The sequence below is a fragment of the Colobus angolensis genome, unplaced genomic scaffold, assembly GCF_000951035.1.
Source record: "Colobus angolensis palliatus isolate OR3802 unplaced genomic scaffold, Cang.pa_1.0 Scaffold17, whole genome shotgun sequence".
Lineage (NCBI taxonomy): Eukaryota > Metazoa > Chordata > Mammalia > Primates > Cercopithecidae > Colobus > Colobus angolensis.
This window is the reverse complement of record NW_012114821.1, coordinates 13,136,061-13,152,540: the sequence shown is the minus strand read 5'-3', so window position 1 is coordinate 13,152,540 and position 16,480 is coordinate 13,136,061. Positions and strand designations below refer to the sequence as shown.

The following is a 16,480-nucleotide window of genomic DNA, read 5'->3' as shown; positions in this document are numbered from 1 at the left end:
TGATGACCTTGACTCCCCTCTCACTGAGATCTACCCATGGTCTCACCATCTGGCCACCCACAGGACTTCTGTTTTGTGCCAGTGGATGAAGGGCCCATGCTCTTAATGAAGGCCCATGCTCCACAGCCCTGGCCATCTCTGCTTCTCTCGCCTCTAGTCTTTCCCCTCCCCCCATATGCACATTTATCCTTCTCTACTAGACCCTTTTCATCAAATAAAAAATTCTTGGCCTCACATCCACTCCAGCTGTCACCTACAGTCACTGTCCCCACTTGCTCATTTCCTCATCACCCTTTAGTTTGTGTCATCTGGCTTCTGTGTCCAGTACTCCACTGAGATTGCTCCAGCCAAAGCCCCAGCAAACTCCAAGTCACAACATCCCATGAGCACATCCCTATCTTATCTTCACTACCCTTATGATAGGATAGGACCAGAGCAGTTGACCTGTCCAGTTAACCGTTGGATCCCCAATACCAAATAGAGTTCACATAAGGGATGATCAATAAATATATGCTAAATGAATGGAATAGATGAATAAAAGGGTTTTAACAACATTCCAGAGTGTTCTAGATCGTGGTTGCTAACAGTGGTTTCCCAGGGCAGTAATTCAGGGGCTTCCTTTCCCCTTCAGCATCAATACTCCATTGCAGCCCAGATTCAATCAGCACAGACTGAACACTTGCTATGGGCTAGGGACTAAGACAACTACTCTCACACATTTTATTCAGTTTGACCATCCAAACAACAACCTTCAAGAATGGGTTTTATTATCAAAATGACTCTTGTATCATTTTATCATCATTTTATCCAGTTTTCTCCCTAAATAATGTTTTCTTCCCAGAGATACAAAGCAAAATAAAAACATAGGTTTTGGCACAAGACCTGGGTTCCAATCTTTGTTCCATCATTTATCAGCTGAGTGACATTAAGTAAGCTAATTAATCTCATTGACTCTCTTATTCTTTACCTATAAAAGCGGGGTTATGAAAAATGGTTACCCCTTCTACTTACCTTCCAGGACATCCTAAAGCTTAAATAAGATAGTATGTATGAAAGCAGATCCAATGTTATTTGGCCATAGGAAATGACTAGTGCATATAGTCCCTTTTCTCCATTTCTAAGCACTCCAATAATCTTGAACCTGGTCATAAAAGGAACAAGTCCTGGTTACACAATGAACTACCTGTTCTTGGTCAAGTGTTTTCTACATCGTGGGCAAAGTCTTCTCATCTCCATTTCAGTTCTCATAGCTAACAATTCCAGGGCTGTGCTGTCCAATAGAGTAGTCATTAGTCACAAAGTGTTATTTACATTAAAATTAAAAAATCTCTTCCTCAGTTGCACTGGTAATCCTCAAATTCTCACTAGCCAACGAGGCTAGTGGCTACCATATTGAACAGTGCAGCTATAGAAAATGAAAAGTCAGACATAATTCCACTCTCCCTACCAGGAATAAAACAGTGCATGTGTTCTGTTGATAAAAAGCAATGTCTGATTTTTAACAGTTTCCCTCATCCCTGCTTGTATATAAGAATGTATAATCTGCCATCACTCCTACCCCAGCATCTGCCTTAAGTCCGTTCAGTCTCCACTGGTCAGCAGATCAGAAGACCTGGGTTTGCCCTTAGTTATGCCCAATATGATATGTGGCCTGAACTTCTTGGGGGTTCCTGAACTTCTGGGGGCTCTCAGGTTCTTCTCATAGAAAATTGGGTTCGGGCTTGAAACTTTTTGAAGTTCTTTGCAATTCCAAAGCAATGAGTTTATAATTATAATTTGCATAAAAATATAAGAATGGACCACCACCATCCATCACTGCTAGCCCCCAAAACATAGATACTTGCAAATTAACAAAGAACTACACTAAGCTGAAAATTGTGATACGGCATCATGTTGCAGATGGGCTACGCTACTTCATCCTTCCAAACCTTTGGCAGGAATCTAAAATGGTGCAGCCACTATGGAAAACAGTCTGGCAGTTCCTCAGAAAGTTAAACATAGACTTACCAATCCTACTCCTAGGCATATACCCAAGAGAGTTGAAAACATATGTCCATAGAACGTGTATGTGAATGTTCATAGTAGCATTATTCACAAAAGCCAAAAAGTGGAAACAACCAAAATTTCCAACACCTGATGAATCATTAAACACAATGTGGTATATATAATCAAATATTATTTGGCTATAAAAAGGAGTAAGGTTCTGATAGACACTACAACACAAATGAAACATGAAAACATTATGCAAAGTGAAAGAAACTATGCATAAAAGAAAGACATTATATGATTTCATTAAACTATGAAAGGTTCAGGATAGGTGAAATAAAGACAGAAAGTAGATAGTGATTGCAGGGTCTGGGGCGAAGAGGGAACCAGGAGTATCTGCTCATTGGGACAGACTTTCTTCCTAGGATAATAAAATTGTTCTAGAACTAGATAGTGGTGATTGATACTCCAATTTGTGAATATACTCAAAACCACCGAACTGTTCACTTTAAAAGGGTACCTTTTATGGTATGTAAAATCCTCTTATGGGTTGTGAAATGTATCTCAAGAAAGTTGTTATTAAAGCAAGCATAAACAAAAGACAAGAAAACCTTTCGGAGGTAGGTGAGAAAACACCAGTGTGTTGTCAGCTACTTCTTTGCCATTAATATACGGAGTGGGTTGGAATTCAGGGACATTCTTTTCCCAAGGGACTGCCTTGCTTCAGAATGGTTGCTAAATGAATTTCTCTAGGGATATTATACTTTTGTCCTTGAAAAAAGAAAGAAATGTACTCTCTTAGTTTAAAAATCATTCTCATATCACAGCAGCTGTCTGCAGCACAATGTATTCCTCCAAGTCTCTGACAGCTAGAACAATGCCTTATTTATAATACATCAACCCAAAAGAATGGGGCCCATTGCCAACACCTTGGGATGCATATCAAATGGAAATTGTCTTGGTTCTGCATCCAAAGTGTTCGTGTTTGAGTTCAAGGTCACTGTGGTCTCTTATGGGGAAGTCATCTGCCCATTCTAAGAAGACTCTACTTTATGCTATCCCAAATCCTCAATGATTATAACAAGGATAGCATTGTAGAATCAAATGGAAACACGTAAGTCACTGTCTGAGCAAGTAAGTCCAGTTACAAGTAAGTATACCCAAACTTTCCCAGTCTTTTATTGAAGACTTGCTTCCTCTGATCTCTCTAACTCTCCCACAAGTCATGGGTCCCTTTTGCCTGTTCTCTTTCAGGTCCTCCTGCTACTCTGCCTTCTAACTGCTTTTACCTTGATCTAGGCCCTCATTTCCTCTTACTCTGAACCCTGCAATTATTTGCTAGCTGATCTCCTTGCTTTGACTTGAGTCCATAGATCCATCCTCCACACTCTTTGCTATTATATTCCTGAAAAATGGATCTACTGATGTCATTCTCTGGCTCATCTAGCTTCTCATTGCCTTCAGGATCAAAGTTAGATTCTTCAGCAAGTCACCCGTGATCTTCCATGATTGTCCCAGTGAATAACACATACAAGGGATCAAAAATATTAGTGGACCGAGTGCCCTGAGTGCCCTGAATAGAAAGTGGTACCTGCCACCAGAACTTTTTGAGGAGTGAAAGCAAGATAGGAGGTGCATGGCGGTGGTGATCAGGGGCCCAATATTTTAGGCTCCTGGAGGTGATGGTCAGGTTTTGGACTTTCTTTACTTTGTCATGGTCACTGACTGGAAGGTTTTATGCAGGAAAATGAGTTGCAATTCTCTTCTATTTCCATAATCTGGAGAAGGGAGTAGAAAGATTAATTGAGGATAATGAATGTGTGTATATGTGTGTGTGTGTGTGTGTGTGTGTGTGTGTGTGTATGCGTGCGTCTGCAGATGAGTTGTGGCTGGGCACAGAGGGAGCCCCCATCTAGTAGTATTGGGTTATATGAGGGTTCACTGAACCTGTAGACACAATGACAGAAACTTGCTTTGAGGCAGGTTCCAGCCCCAACTATGAGGCTACCTGTCCATCTATGTTTCTTTCCAAGTCAAGGGTTCTAGGAGTCCAGCACACTACGCATACACTTAAAAATCTGAACTCAGGCCCCCAATATCAAAAACAAAAAAAAAAGCAGTCTGTTCTAGAAGCTCAAGTAGTGAAAAGACCACGGGCTTCGAAGGCCTCCAGATGTAGCTGACATTGGTTCAGTGTCAGAGCCTGACTCTGCTAGCTTCTCTGAAAGTAGCCTGGGAGTACAAACCATTCAGCCTGGCTCCAGGTGTGGACTCTGGGCCACCGGCTCGGCCCCACCCCAGGGGCTCCTGTTTAGGATGCATTTACCATCACACCTCCATCAGAATTGCTGAAGGTGGAGGCCAGATCTACCTTTGCACAATACCCCCATTGAGTCTGATGCACCTTAAATCTTCTGACTTATCTCACAGGGTAACTGTGAGGATTAAATGAAATTTGAACTCTAATGCTTAGAGCATAGTGGACATCCAATGCATATTAATTTTCCTCTCCCTTTTCCATAACCATGGAAAAAGGTTCTTATTTGTCTCTGAGATCTTTAGTTCAATCTCCCACCTCTGAGAACACGAAACAGCATCTCTGGGTGACCAGAGGACTTTTCCTGCTGTCCTCTTCTGCATTTCCTTTCCTGGAGTCCAGAGTAGTCTGTGGGTGCAGGCCATGCCCAGGTTGGAGGAGCATCCAATATTTCAGAGTGGCTCATTGTGTGGGCTGCCCACTTCCTCAACCCACTGATCCTGCTCACACATTGATTGGACCTTTCCTTATCAGCCACTCCATGCTGGCTAGCTGGGAAGCCCTGACTGCAGAGAGGAATCACCTGGGGAGCTCCAAATAAACTGATGCTGGGGCCCCAGGCCTGGGATTCTGACTTAATTAGCTTGAGGAGTGGCATAGGAATCAGATTATTTTTTCTTTTTTTCTTTTTTTTTTTTTTGAGAAAGGGTCTCACTCTCACTCTGTCACCAAGGCTGGAGTGCTGTGGCACAATCTCTGGTCACAGAAACCTCCATCACCTGGGTTCAAACAATTCTCCTGCCTCAGCCTCCTGAGTAGCTGGGATTACAGGCACACACCACCATGCCCAGCTAATTTTTGCATTTTTAGTAGAAACAGGATTTCACCATGTTGGCCAGGCTGGAATTGAACTCCTGACCTCAGGTGATACACCCTCCTCGGCCTCCCAAAGTGCTGGGATTATGGGCGTGAGCCACCATGCCCAGCCAGAACTGTTTAAGCTCCCAGATAATTCTAGTGTACAGCCCAAACTGGGGACCACTGCCCTGAAGAGTGTTCTCCAGGGAACCGTGAGGCCACAGACACGAATACAGACCGCAGGAGAGATGGCTGGTCATGCTGAGCATTCAGGTGAGTCCCCACTTGCCTGAAGAAAGGAAAAGAGACGACTGATTCATAAAACCTCCATGTCGCCACCAGGTCAATCCTGTTGGGGTTGGTAGCATAATACCTCCAGGCAGCCTGAGGGGCAGAAAAGAGGGGCAACAATGAGTGGGCACCACCTGAAACTTTCGCACAGAATCCCATACCATCAGAACAACGTTTAAGCCCTGGACTCCTAAGAATTTGAATGTGCATTGAGTCAACATGCAGAAAAACCGAGATTTTTGGCTTTTTGAAGCTACTTTGGGAAGAAAAACTTCCTGACCATCTGGGAGCTATAATTGGTGTTGTGGTGAGTGGGGGAATGGAGAGATGAACTGGAATGGAGGAAGAGAAAAGAGTGGTAGACACAAAATCCCTGAAAGGAACAAGTAGTAAAGGCCGGAGCAATGGCTCATGCATGTAATCCCAGCATTTTGGGAGACCAAGGTGGAAGGATTGCTTGAGGTCAAGAGTTGGAGACCAGCCTGGGCAATATAATGAAACTTCATCTCTAAAAAAAAAAAAAAAAAAGAACAAAGCTGGGCATGGTGGCACGTGCCTGCAGTTCCAGCTACCTAGGAGGCTGAGGTGGGAGGATAAATTGAACCTAGGAGGTCGAGGCTGCAGTGAGTCATGATCGCACCACTGCACTCCAACCTGGGTTGTAGAGTAAAAGACTCTGTCTAAAAAAAAGTAAACAATAAAATATTTAAAAATAAAGCGAAACAAGCACCACTCTTTCCAGAAGGTTCCCTGAGACTTCTCAGTCAAACAGATAGGAAAACAGTCTTTTGTACCATTTCTGGGTGCAAGACAGAGCCTAGAAGATGAGGTTTTGACACAAATATCCTAGAATCTCTAGGATTCTCTGATGGTTTGGGGTGTGGGGAGTTAATGGGACAGGCTCTTGGAAACTGGGACTGGCCCAAGAACCATAATATGCAGGATGACATCATGCACCATCTTGAGTCAGGCACACAGAACCACACAGACACTCGCTATGACTGCAGAAAGCTCACAAGTGGGTGGCCATGCCCTCGCAAGCAGACAGCTGTTGATAGGACACTCTGCTTTCCTATTCACTGTGCCCTCATCCTCCAATAACCCATTAAAACAAAGCAGGAACTCCCTCTGAAATATAACAGGGAACACTTCTGCCTCTCTCATCACCTCTCACTGCTCCCCGCAACCCCCAGCCCATGTGAGGCTAGTGATGGAGACAGACGGCTGGCAGTTGCATGTCTAACATCCTCTGGTCCATGGTTGTCTGCTGGGCAGCACAAATGGCACATGTAAGGCATCTCTTTCTCTCTTGGCTTATGGGATCTCTGCTTGGCAGATATGACAGAGACTATTCTCCCTGTAGCTGATTGGCTAGGTACCTGCACTTTAGGCTGACTCTTCCCTGTGGGTCCCTAGGTCAAATCTGAGGGGAACTAGAAGGAGAAGAAAGCCTAGTATAGCCCCAGGTCCACACCAAATTCTCATCTCCAGCACACCATCAGTAAAAGAGCTGAGGCCAGGTGCCACAACTCATACCTATAATCCCAGAACTCTGGGAGGCCGAAGCAGGAGGATGGCTTGAGTGCAGGAGTTTGAGACCAGCCTGGGCAACATAGTAAGACCTCATCTCTACAAAAAATAAATTTAAAAAATTAACCAGGTCTAGTGGTGCACATGGTGGTGCATGTGGTGGTGCGTGCCTGTGGTCCCAACTACTCAGGAGGCTGAGGTGGGAGGACTGCTTGAGCCTGGGAGATGGAGGCTGCAGTGAGTTATGATCACACCACTACATGTCAGCCTAGACAAGAGAGTCTCAAAAAAGCTCAAAACACCACCATATCAAAAAAAAAGCTGACAGGTTGATCCTTGAGTTCTGTGTCTATTTCTTGCTTGGCTTAGAAACTGAATGAGTGACAGGATTGTCACCTTCAATACCCAGAGGAACAGGTGAAATAGATACCCATGGAAACTTCCATAGCCATCCACAAGTAAGCATGTATAAGCAGGCCTGCTCCTGCCTGGGCACATTAATACACACACACACACACAGACACGTAAGACACACAGACACACATAGAATCCTGGGTCCTGTCCCAGTTCATGAGTATGTCCCCTCCACATGTGCACACATGCACGCACACACACATATATGCAAATGCATGGATCTTAATCCCATTCCAGTTCATTCCCAGGCAGACAGACCTGAATGAGCTCAGCAGCTGGCTTCCTCCTTTTCTCAAAGTGCTTCTGACGGTGTTGCTCCTGTACCTTGAGGGCCAGCCCAGACCCCAGGATGCCCTGGAGGGAGAGGCAGGCAGGAACTCAGCCCCCAGCTAGACTCTCCCAGCATTCCCGCTCCATTGCCAGGGTAATGGGGACTGTAGGGCTGAACTGCACTCCAAGTCCCTGTGGTGACAACATTGTACAAAGAAGGCAAGGGGGAAAGAGCCCTTCCTTCTCTTGAAGAGAGTAGGGAGCTTGGTTAAGTGAAATGAGCCCTGAAGTCAGAAAGATCTGGCTTCCAATTCCGACACTGCCACTTTCCAGGTGTGAGGGCCTGGGCAAGCCCCTTAGCCCTGTTGCATCTTGTTTTTTTTTCTACAAGGAGGTGGGATAATAATACCTAATGTATGATTTTGTTAAGAAAAAAGTGAGATAATCTGTATAAACTGTCAGTAAGGGGTACTGCACAAAATAGATGCCCAGTAATGTTAACTGAGTTTTAAAAATATTTTAGCTGCTTGAACTCTCACTTCATACTTTGACTATAGCCAGAACTTCCCAGAATTGGGATCTGTTTTGATTTTCAGGTCAGACTTGCCAGTGGATTAAGTGGTCAGAAACACACACTTTTCAAGCTGAAAGAGAACTTGAAGATCTTGTAACATTCCTATGGCCCTGACTCATCAATGAGAAAACTGAGATTCAGGAAGGTCATTTGCTCAAGGTCAAATAGCTTAGGAAAAATAAAAATCAGACAAGGTAGGGCTGTGAATAGAGACAGAACATTGCCAATGAAAGAATGGAAGGTGAAGTGGGTGGCAGGGAGATTGTTACTTGAAAGTTTTTTCAAGCTTCGTGATTAAGAGCCAGGTTTTAGAACCAGTGGACTTGCGATTCCTGGCTCTACAACCCAATAGCCTCGTGACTGTAGAAAATTTACTAACCCAATTAAGTCTCAGGTTTCACATTTGAAAAACTGATATAAAAACAGCACCCAACCCATAATGTTGCCATGAAGATTAAATGAAATAATGTGGGTAAAGCATTTGGCATGATTCAGGCACATAGTGTGTTCAACAAATGCAATCTGTTTTCATTATTATTACATATCTGGACACCAGGCTTTGGGGAAGTTACTCTATCATACATAGGTCAAGGCTTATTCTTGAGAGAAATGTATTTTTTACATAAGCCAGTAAGTAACAGGACAAGAGAAAGGAGCTCACATAAACGAAGGCCCTGTTCTGTGCAAGGCACTGGGAATGCATGAATGAAAAATATAATCCCAGAACCCAAGGAGTTCACAGTCCTCTGGGGGAGTCAGATCTGGAAATGTGTAATCCTAGCATAAGGCCAGAAACTCCTTTACATAAATATTCCCAGGGTTACACCCAGAGCAACTAACTCAGCCTAAAGAAGGCAGCATTGAAAGAGGAGTTGATGTTTGAAGAAATTTTTGGCAAAGGAAAGCAGCAGGGCCCATGGCAGAAAAGCAGGATCATCATGCTTAAGGGAATGGCTAGGGAGTTGGTAGGGTAGGAGAGGATAGAAGATGAGACTGGAAAGTTGAGCTGGGGCCAGGCGGCAAGGGGTCCTGCACATCACATTGGGGATGTCATATATCAAAGGTACTTACTGCTGGAAGGGCAAAAAAGGAGACGCCAATTAAGGAGAAGGTGGCAGCAATCAGACGGCCTTCCCATGTTTTGGGTGTCTTGTCTCCATAGCCAATGGTGGCCAGTGTGATCTGAAGAGAGAAGAGTTCAGACATGGAGTACCCCATGGAGAGGAATTTCAGGAAAATGTCACCTGAGCTCTACCTGTAAGCCTCTCTATCAGCTTGGCCAATGCTACCACTTATAACAAGGTTCCCTTAGTAGAAAAGACACCAAGTACCTAGTAACTTGTATGGATGCCTTGAGACTTGTTGATAAGTTAAGGGTTTCCTACCTTAGTCAGTCAGTCAACAAATATTTCAATAATTGCAAATGTGTATGTACATGAGCATTCATATGTGTGTATATTTGCAAATTTGTGATTTTATTTATAGCCATGTTTGTGAATATATGTGTGCTTGTGAGTATATTTGTATGTATTGTATATACATGTGTGCACGTCTAATGTCTGTGTATGTGTCTATTCTGGTGTGTTTAGTATATTCCTGTGTGTGTTTACATGTTTATGTTATCAGTATACGTGTACTTATGCATGTGTACCTGCATGTGAAAGGCAGGATTATCAGAGCAGTTGACAGTGTGGCCTCCGGAGTCTGTCTGACTTCAAATCCCAGGTTAGCCACTTACTGGCTGAAAGACCGTGAAGTTACTTAACTTCTTTATGCCTCAGTTTCCCTATTTTTAAAAAGAGCTAATGATAGAAGTTGTTTGAGTTTAAAGTAGGTTAGTGAAAGTAAAGCACCCAGAGACATGCTCTGGAGCAAAGTAAGCCTTCAGTGAATGCCAGCTTAAGTACTGCGTGTCCTTGTGGGTGTAGGGTTGTGCACACACAGATCTGTGTGAGCACACATGTGTATCTGTCACTGGGTTTGTTTGCACAAGCATGGCTTGGCTGAAAATAGCCTATGACTGGTAAGACTAGGTCCCTAAACGACCATGCAACCAGGCTGTTCCAAGCCCTGGCTTCTTATAAACGCTAGAGAAAAGTCAATTCCAAGTGCACACCATGAAGGAGGGTCTCCTGTCAGCAGGTTCCAAGCTGAAACAGGTCTAGCTCTTACTTCTGACTGCAAAATGCAGCTGCCTGGCTGAACATGCTCATGTGATGCCCTCCACCTCTCTCTGACTCTGAGGGTCAATCCCACAGAGTTGGCCTCCAAGGTAGTGACTCACCAGGCCCCACCACAGGGCATCTGCATAGGTCTCAAACTCCTCTTTCATCTCCTCTCCTTGTGCATCCACCTCTGGGACATCCTTCTCAACCAGGTAGACAAGAAATGAAGAAAGGATGAGTGTCAGGAAACCGATGTACCAGGCAGTGATGAGTTCCTGAAAGAATCAGCAGTGGACATGAAAAGTGGTCACTGGGGAGTCATTGAGTGGATGCTGGAGCCAGACACAACAGAGTTGGAGTCCAAGTTCACCAGCTCTGTGACTGTGGCCAAATCACTCACCTTCTCTGATCTTCATCTTCCATCACTGTAAAATGGGATCAGTAACATGGTAGTTATTTCATCATTAATTAACAGAACGAGTATATGGCTCCAAGAGGAGAGGAAGATTTCTAACTTAGGGCCACTTCAATATCACAGCTCAAGAGGCTTCAGAGGAAGGCCAGAAGGCAGGAGGAAGTGGCTGCTTCTTCTGATACAAGGCTCAGGACTCAGGAGACTCAGGTCTATGCAGGACTGCGTAGAGCAAGGAGAAAGCTCAGTACAACAAGGAAAGCAGCAGCAAGCGAGAGGCAGCACTGCATAGTGGACAGGGCTGTGGACAGAGACCCAGCCCTGACACCAGTTTATGGTGTGGCCATGGGCAAATTCTCCTCTTCTCCTAAATGTCAGTATCCTCATTTTTCACACGAAGGGACAGAGCCACAGAGTTCCTGAAATCGTCATGTGTACCACTGCTGAAATGCAGCTTTACATTAAATATTGATTTAGAGCCTATGCAAAAGCAGCAAAAGAAGGCATAAAGCCTGTAATTTCATGGATATTATCACATAATAGACTAGGACATATGACTAAGTAAACAAGAGTAAGGTGATTTAATGAAAAGTGCTAAGTAATAGGATGGTATGGACGGAAACTTCAATGAAGTTTCAAAACCCCTAATGGAGACAGGACCTAATGCTCCTTCCAGCTCCAACTTTCTCTCTTTCTCTCATCCTATTCCAGTTTCAAGGTTTATCATAGTAGGTTGGGCAGGAAGAAAGGCAAGGTTATGGGTAAACACAATATGGAGATTTCAGACTGTCTGTCATTCTTGCTGAGTCATCTCAGAGAACAAAGTTGTTCACATTGGTATCTTTCCTATATCTGACCATCTGCGGTCAGTCAACTGGCCCTTCTGGGCCAGTAGAATCTTCCTGACAGGGTTGCTTCCTGCCTCCCTGCAGGACTTGGGTCCTGCAGTCTGAATAGCCCTCCCGCAATGGGACCAACCAAAGAGCATGGAATCATCTTCAGACTCATGTCACCTCCACTATGAAATTTTTCTAATGTTTGCTCCCCCAATGAAAGATAGAGTTCAGCTGTGGTTCCTTTATTCCCTCCCCATTTTCTAAACATACTTCTCCAAGCCTCCAACATTTTATTATCATTTGCTATTATGCTCTAGCCTTGCCCACAGCATCACACACACGTTGTACTGGTGTGAGTTTGTTCTATAGCAGAGGGGTTTGCTTAGATGATACAGGCAACCCAGCCAGCCATTCCCTTTGATGAGCGAGGTTCTGTGCTGCAGGGAATTTGAGAACGGAAAAGTGCACGGACTAGTCCTTCCCCAGTGATCGCCTGAGCGTAAGCCTCTGGCTTGTGGAGTGTGGTCCTACTGCTTATATGTTTTTTCATACCCTCTGGCCCCCAAATGCAAGTCAGAAGTTTCATCTGGCACTTAAGCAAAGAAATAGTTGTCTGTTTCTGTGTGCACATAAAAACTGACTGTTCTAGATTAATAAGGGATGGTATAACAGTCACCAATAAGGAGTGAAAATGGGTCCTAATTCTGTACTTTGTAGTCATTTACTTTTCAGTTATTCCAAATAATTCTGACTTTATACAATTTTTTGCCAGCAGCTCTGTGGCAGAACCTGTGACTGTTCCCCAACAGGTAGCTCCTGAACCTGCTGAGGCTCCCCTGCAGTCAAGTTGAGGCTAAGATACTGGGGTTCAGCCAATATGGGAAAGTGATGAGAGTGAATCCCTCCTTGTCCCTTAAATCCATTCTGCAGGATTCTCCAGGTTCCTCTCCCCTGCTTTGGTGACTCAAGTCCTCATATTCAAGATGGATGGGGCCCACCCAGCACACATCAGATACAGTGTGAGCCAGAAGATGTCTAGGTTTTTGTGCTAGGTGGTGGGAGCTCTAGGGCTCATTTATTTTGGGAGGAGAACCTGACCTATCCCCTAGTGAAAGCATTAACTTTGAAAGTTTAACCCTGTGCAACAGAGCCTCCCACACTTCATCTTTGAGTGCCCAGAAGAGTCAGCCATTGAACCCGGCCCAGAGTACAATGAAGAAATGAATAAAGAAATGAGTTGATCAATGTCCATTTATTTGCCAGTACTGTTGGTGATTCCCTTGGGGAAGAGCTTCCTCCCAGCTCTGGTAGCACAGGCTTTCAGAAGGACTCACAACATGTACTTTGGAGTCTAACAAGAGCCTGTAAATCTAAGTTTGTATGCAGAAAACTCTGCTCCAGAGCCTTTTCCCACTCCTGGGAAAGAGTATCTGCCTCACTGGGGTCTGGCTGCAGTGCAAGACCATATTTACTGAGGAATTACATCACAAACTTCCAATGGTCTCTGGTAATTACATGGCAAAAGCCAGCAGGCACCGGGGATCTGTTAAAATCTGGAGGAACACAGCACAAGGGCCTAAATCAGCAATTTTTAGCACCAGTGTTGACCAGAACTGTAAATCAACTCAGCTCCATGGATACGGGCTATGGCTGAACCCATAGGGGTTTTATTAACATGTCCTTTGATAAAAGATAAAATAGAAGGTCAGGAGGAAGAAAAGGGCCTGTAAAGGATGCTCTGACCTCAATGATTCTGCAGCCAGAAGCAGCACAGATGAAAAATAAAACACAGATGGCAAGAAATTGCATTCTAAGCTGAAAGATTCCCAGGTATTTTATACTTTCACTCCAATTTATGTCCATACTTATATGTATGGTATGTGAGGAACAGCATATTCAGAATAATAAACATTACTATTAATGAGCACCTATGACTTACCAGGCATTTAAATGCACCTTTTCTCGCATGAGCACCCAGGAGGATTCACATTTTTACCACTGAGGAAGCTCATAAAAATAGAATGACATCTTTAAGGCTTTCTGGCTGGAAGGTGGCAGTGCTGAATTTTGAGCCAAGTTGCTCTCTGACTCTCAAGCTCATATTCTACTCTGAGATGCGATCTCATAGGAAACCACTACCCCTTCAACGTTATCTAGGTGCATCCTTGAGACAGAAGAACCAGGGGTTGTGTGGATATGTTTTGGAGGTGTCCAGCTACAGGCGGCATGGTCACGTTAACATGCATAAGGAAAACTCTAACCTCCTTAATGTCAAATTGCCCAGGGCTCACTGCCTCAGGTCCGGCTCCCCAGAAACAGAACCCGAGAAAGGGATTTCAGTGTTAGTGACACATTTGCATGTCATCATTGAGGAAATGGTCACAGGGCTCCTATTAAAAGGGACTTAGGTGGGACAACAACAGCATCTATTATGCCTGCCCGGTGCAAAAAGATGCTCTCTTGGGAAGCAAGGTAAGCTTGGCTTTGTACCCCCAAAGAACATGCATCCCAGGGATTTCGCCTTCTGATTTCTCCTCTCGGGATTTTTTTTCTGCCTGAGCTGAGACACAGGGGTTTTTCTTCATTCCTTTAGAATCCAGTTAAAGCAGCTAGATTAAAACAAAGTGCTACCAAAGTCCTGGGCTAAGAATAGGAAAGAAACACAGGCAGTACCATGAATCCAAATGAACTGGATTCTGGCTGCTTGGGTTCCATACCTGCTCAACCACATGGGGCTCTGGAAAAGGAATGGACTGAGTTCCACCCCTCCTGGATTCTGATCTACTTGGGAGAGGTGAGCACCACCATAGCCAGCAGGAAACCACTGGACACAGATCCTAGAAGTGGACTGCTATGGTTTGTATCCCACTGTGTGACCTTGAGCAGGTACTTCCTCTTTCATGTTTTCTTCCTTATCAGTGTAATGGGGTGGCAATAGTGCCTGATTCATGAGGTGAGCTAGTCCTTGTCAAGCACTAAGTTGTAGGCACTGTGCTTTGGGCTTTATATAACGCTTGCAACTGGACAATCTCTATGAGCTGGGTACCTTCTAAGTGCTCTTCACATATCAATTCATTTCATCTTCATCTAACCCTGTGAGGTCAGTGCATTATTATTCTAACTTTATAAATGCAGAAACCGAGGCACAAAAAATTTTCAACGTCACAGAGGCAGAGTTCAGATTAAAACCAGCCTGTGTGATTCCCAAGCCTTTTTCTCCCACTGCATGTGGCCTTGAATGAGCTCATTCCATCCGCTCAAGGAATAGGCATTATCATCCCTATTTTAAAAGTGAGAAAACTGAGGGCCAAAGAGGGCTGAGCAACTTGGCCAAAGTCATTTGCATATGGTGGAGCCCATACCTAAGCTCAGCTCCACCTGTTCCTGCTCCCTGCACCACACCTGCTCATCCCCCGACCCCAGCCCAGTCGCTTCCTGTTCCTCCTCCTCCTCTTGCTCTTTGTCGTTATCATCAAGGGTGGCAGAATGACTGCCTTCTGGGGACACTGTAAAGGAAGGGATGCCATGGAAGGGCACAGGTGGGTGGGAAGCCCATGTGGTCTTGTAGCTTCTCCACCACACTTACTTTGCTGTGGGCACAGATGGCCGAGCCCAGAAGCTTCCAGGTGCCGCCTCTCCGGTCCATCCGCAGCATGCGCAGGATCTGCAGGAAGCGCAGGCTTCGCAGGGAGGTGGCCAGAACATTGCCTTGGTTTCCCACAGCAACCACTGGCACAGAGGCAATCAACACAAAGATGTCTGGGAGAGAGGGCAGACAGAGTGGGAGGGAAGAGGGAAAGGAAGGTCAAGCGAAAGCACTGGCATCATCATAGGTGTTGTTTGCTGGCAGATCAGCATGTGCCAAACAGTGGGACAATCTGAGCACTGCTGTTGAATCTTGCCACCAACCACACATGGTAAGTGAGATTATTCCCTCGTCACTGATGAGGAAGCTGAAGCTCTGAGCCTGAGTGCCTTTCCAAGGCCACCTGGCCAGAAGTAGTTGGGTTGGGATTGGAAATAGGCCTACCACACTTTAATGCTGGCTGCAGAGCAGCAATTCACCAAGGCCTCCCACAGTGTGGTCCTTGAGATTCACTCTGGGGCCCCCAGAGGAGATCTGCAACTGCTCAGTCTATGGAGGTGAAGCCTGACACTCAGACACTGTTTCCATATGTGTTTCTCCTAAAAGTATCACCTGAGGTAGGAACTTGGGTTCAAGTAACTTATTGGAAGATGATCTTAGGAAGCAGATGTCATGGCAGAAAGAGAGACAGAATGTAAAACAAAACAAAACAAAACAAAAAAAAACCACATACACAATGTAAGGGGGTGTTATCAAGGTCACTGTTGAGTCCTTTGAGCTGCAGACAGACTTTCCAAGACTATCCATCTGAAAAACGGAAGGCTGGGACATCTGTTTCTTGCCTCCTGCTGGTTGAGGGTCATCCATAGCATTGTCAACGCCCCTACACATCTGAGCTACACTGGCCCAGTGATCTCCCTAAGCTTGAGAGAAGGCCTTGGGGTAGATTGTGGAAAGAAGATAGGCTCACCCATGACGTGCGATGCTGGTAACAGGAGATGGCATGAAAATGTCCACTACAGACATTTCAGAGATGGAACAAGGGGATGAGACACTTGAGATGGTTAAGTAGGCTCTTGACATCAAATCATCTAGTATGGAAGAGGGAGGAACTGATCTCTTTTCTATTTCCTTGTTGTAGTCAATTCCCATATCAATTATCACCCTACTTTCCCACAGAGAGTTACCAAGTAAAAAGGACCACATGGCCAAGTAAATTTGGAGAAAAACTCCATTAAGTTGGTTTTAAAAAATTATTAGTGTTATTTATTTTCAGTGTCATTACTTTTTTTAATAGGAAC

At 44.7% G+C, this 16,480-nt stretch overlaps 1 protein-coding gene across 1 annotated transcript in view; it reads right to left on the bottom strand.

Annotated features, from left to right (window-relative positions):
- The window catches only part of KCNQ3 (potassium channel, voltage gated KQT-like subfamily Q, member 3), a 69,222-nt gene that overhangs the window by 38,333 nt on the left and 14,409 nt on the right, over window positions 1–16,480 (bottom strand). Inside the window, exons 6-10 of the mRNA XM_011938232.1 lie at window positions 15,180–15,352; window positions 10,465–10,620; window positions 9,252–9,362; window positions 7,595–7,690; window positions 5,391–5,485 (exon numbers count right to left, since the gene is read on the bottom strand). Of these exons, the coding sequence (XP_011793622.1) occupies window positions 5,391–5,485; window positions 7,595–7,690; window positions 9,252–9,362; window positions 10,465–10,620; window positions 15,180–15,352 (631 nt within the window). The remainder of the gene's footprint in view (window positions 1–5,390; window positions 5,486–7,594; window positions 7,691–9,251; window positions 9,363–10,464; window positions 10,621–15,179; window positions 15,353–16,480) is intronic.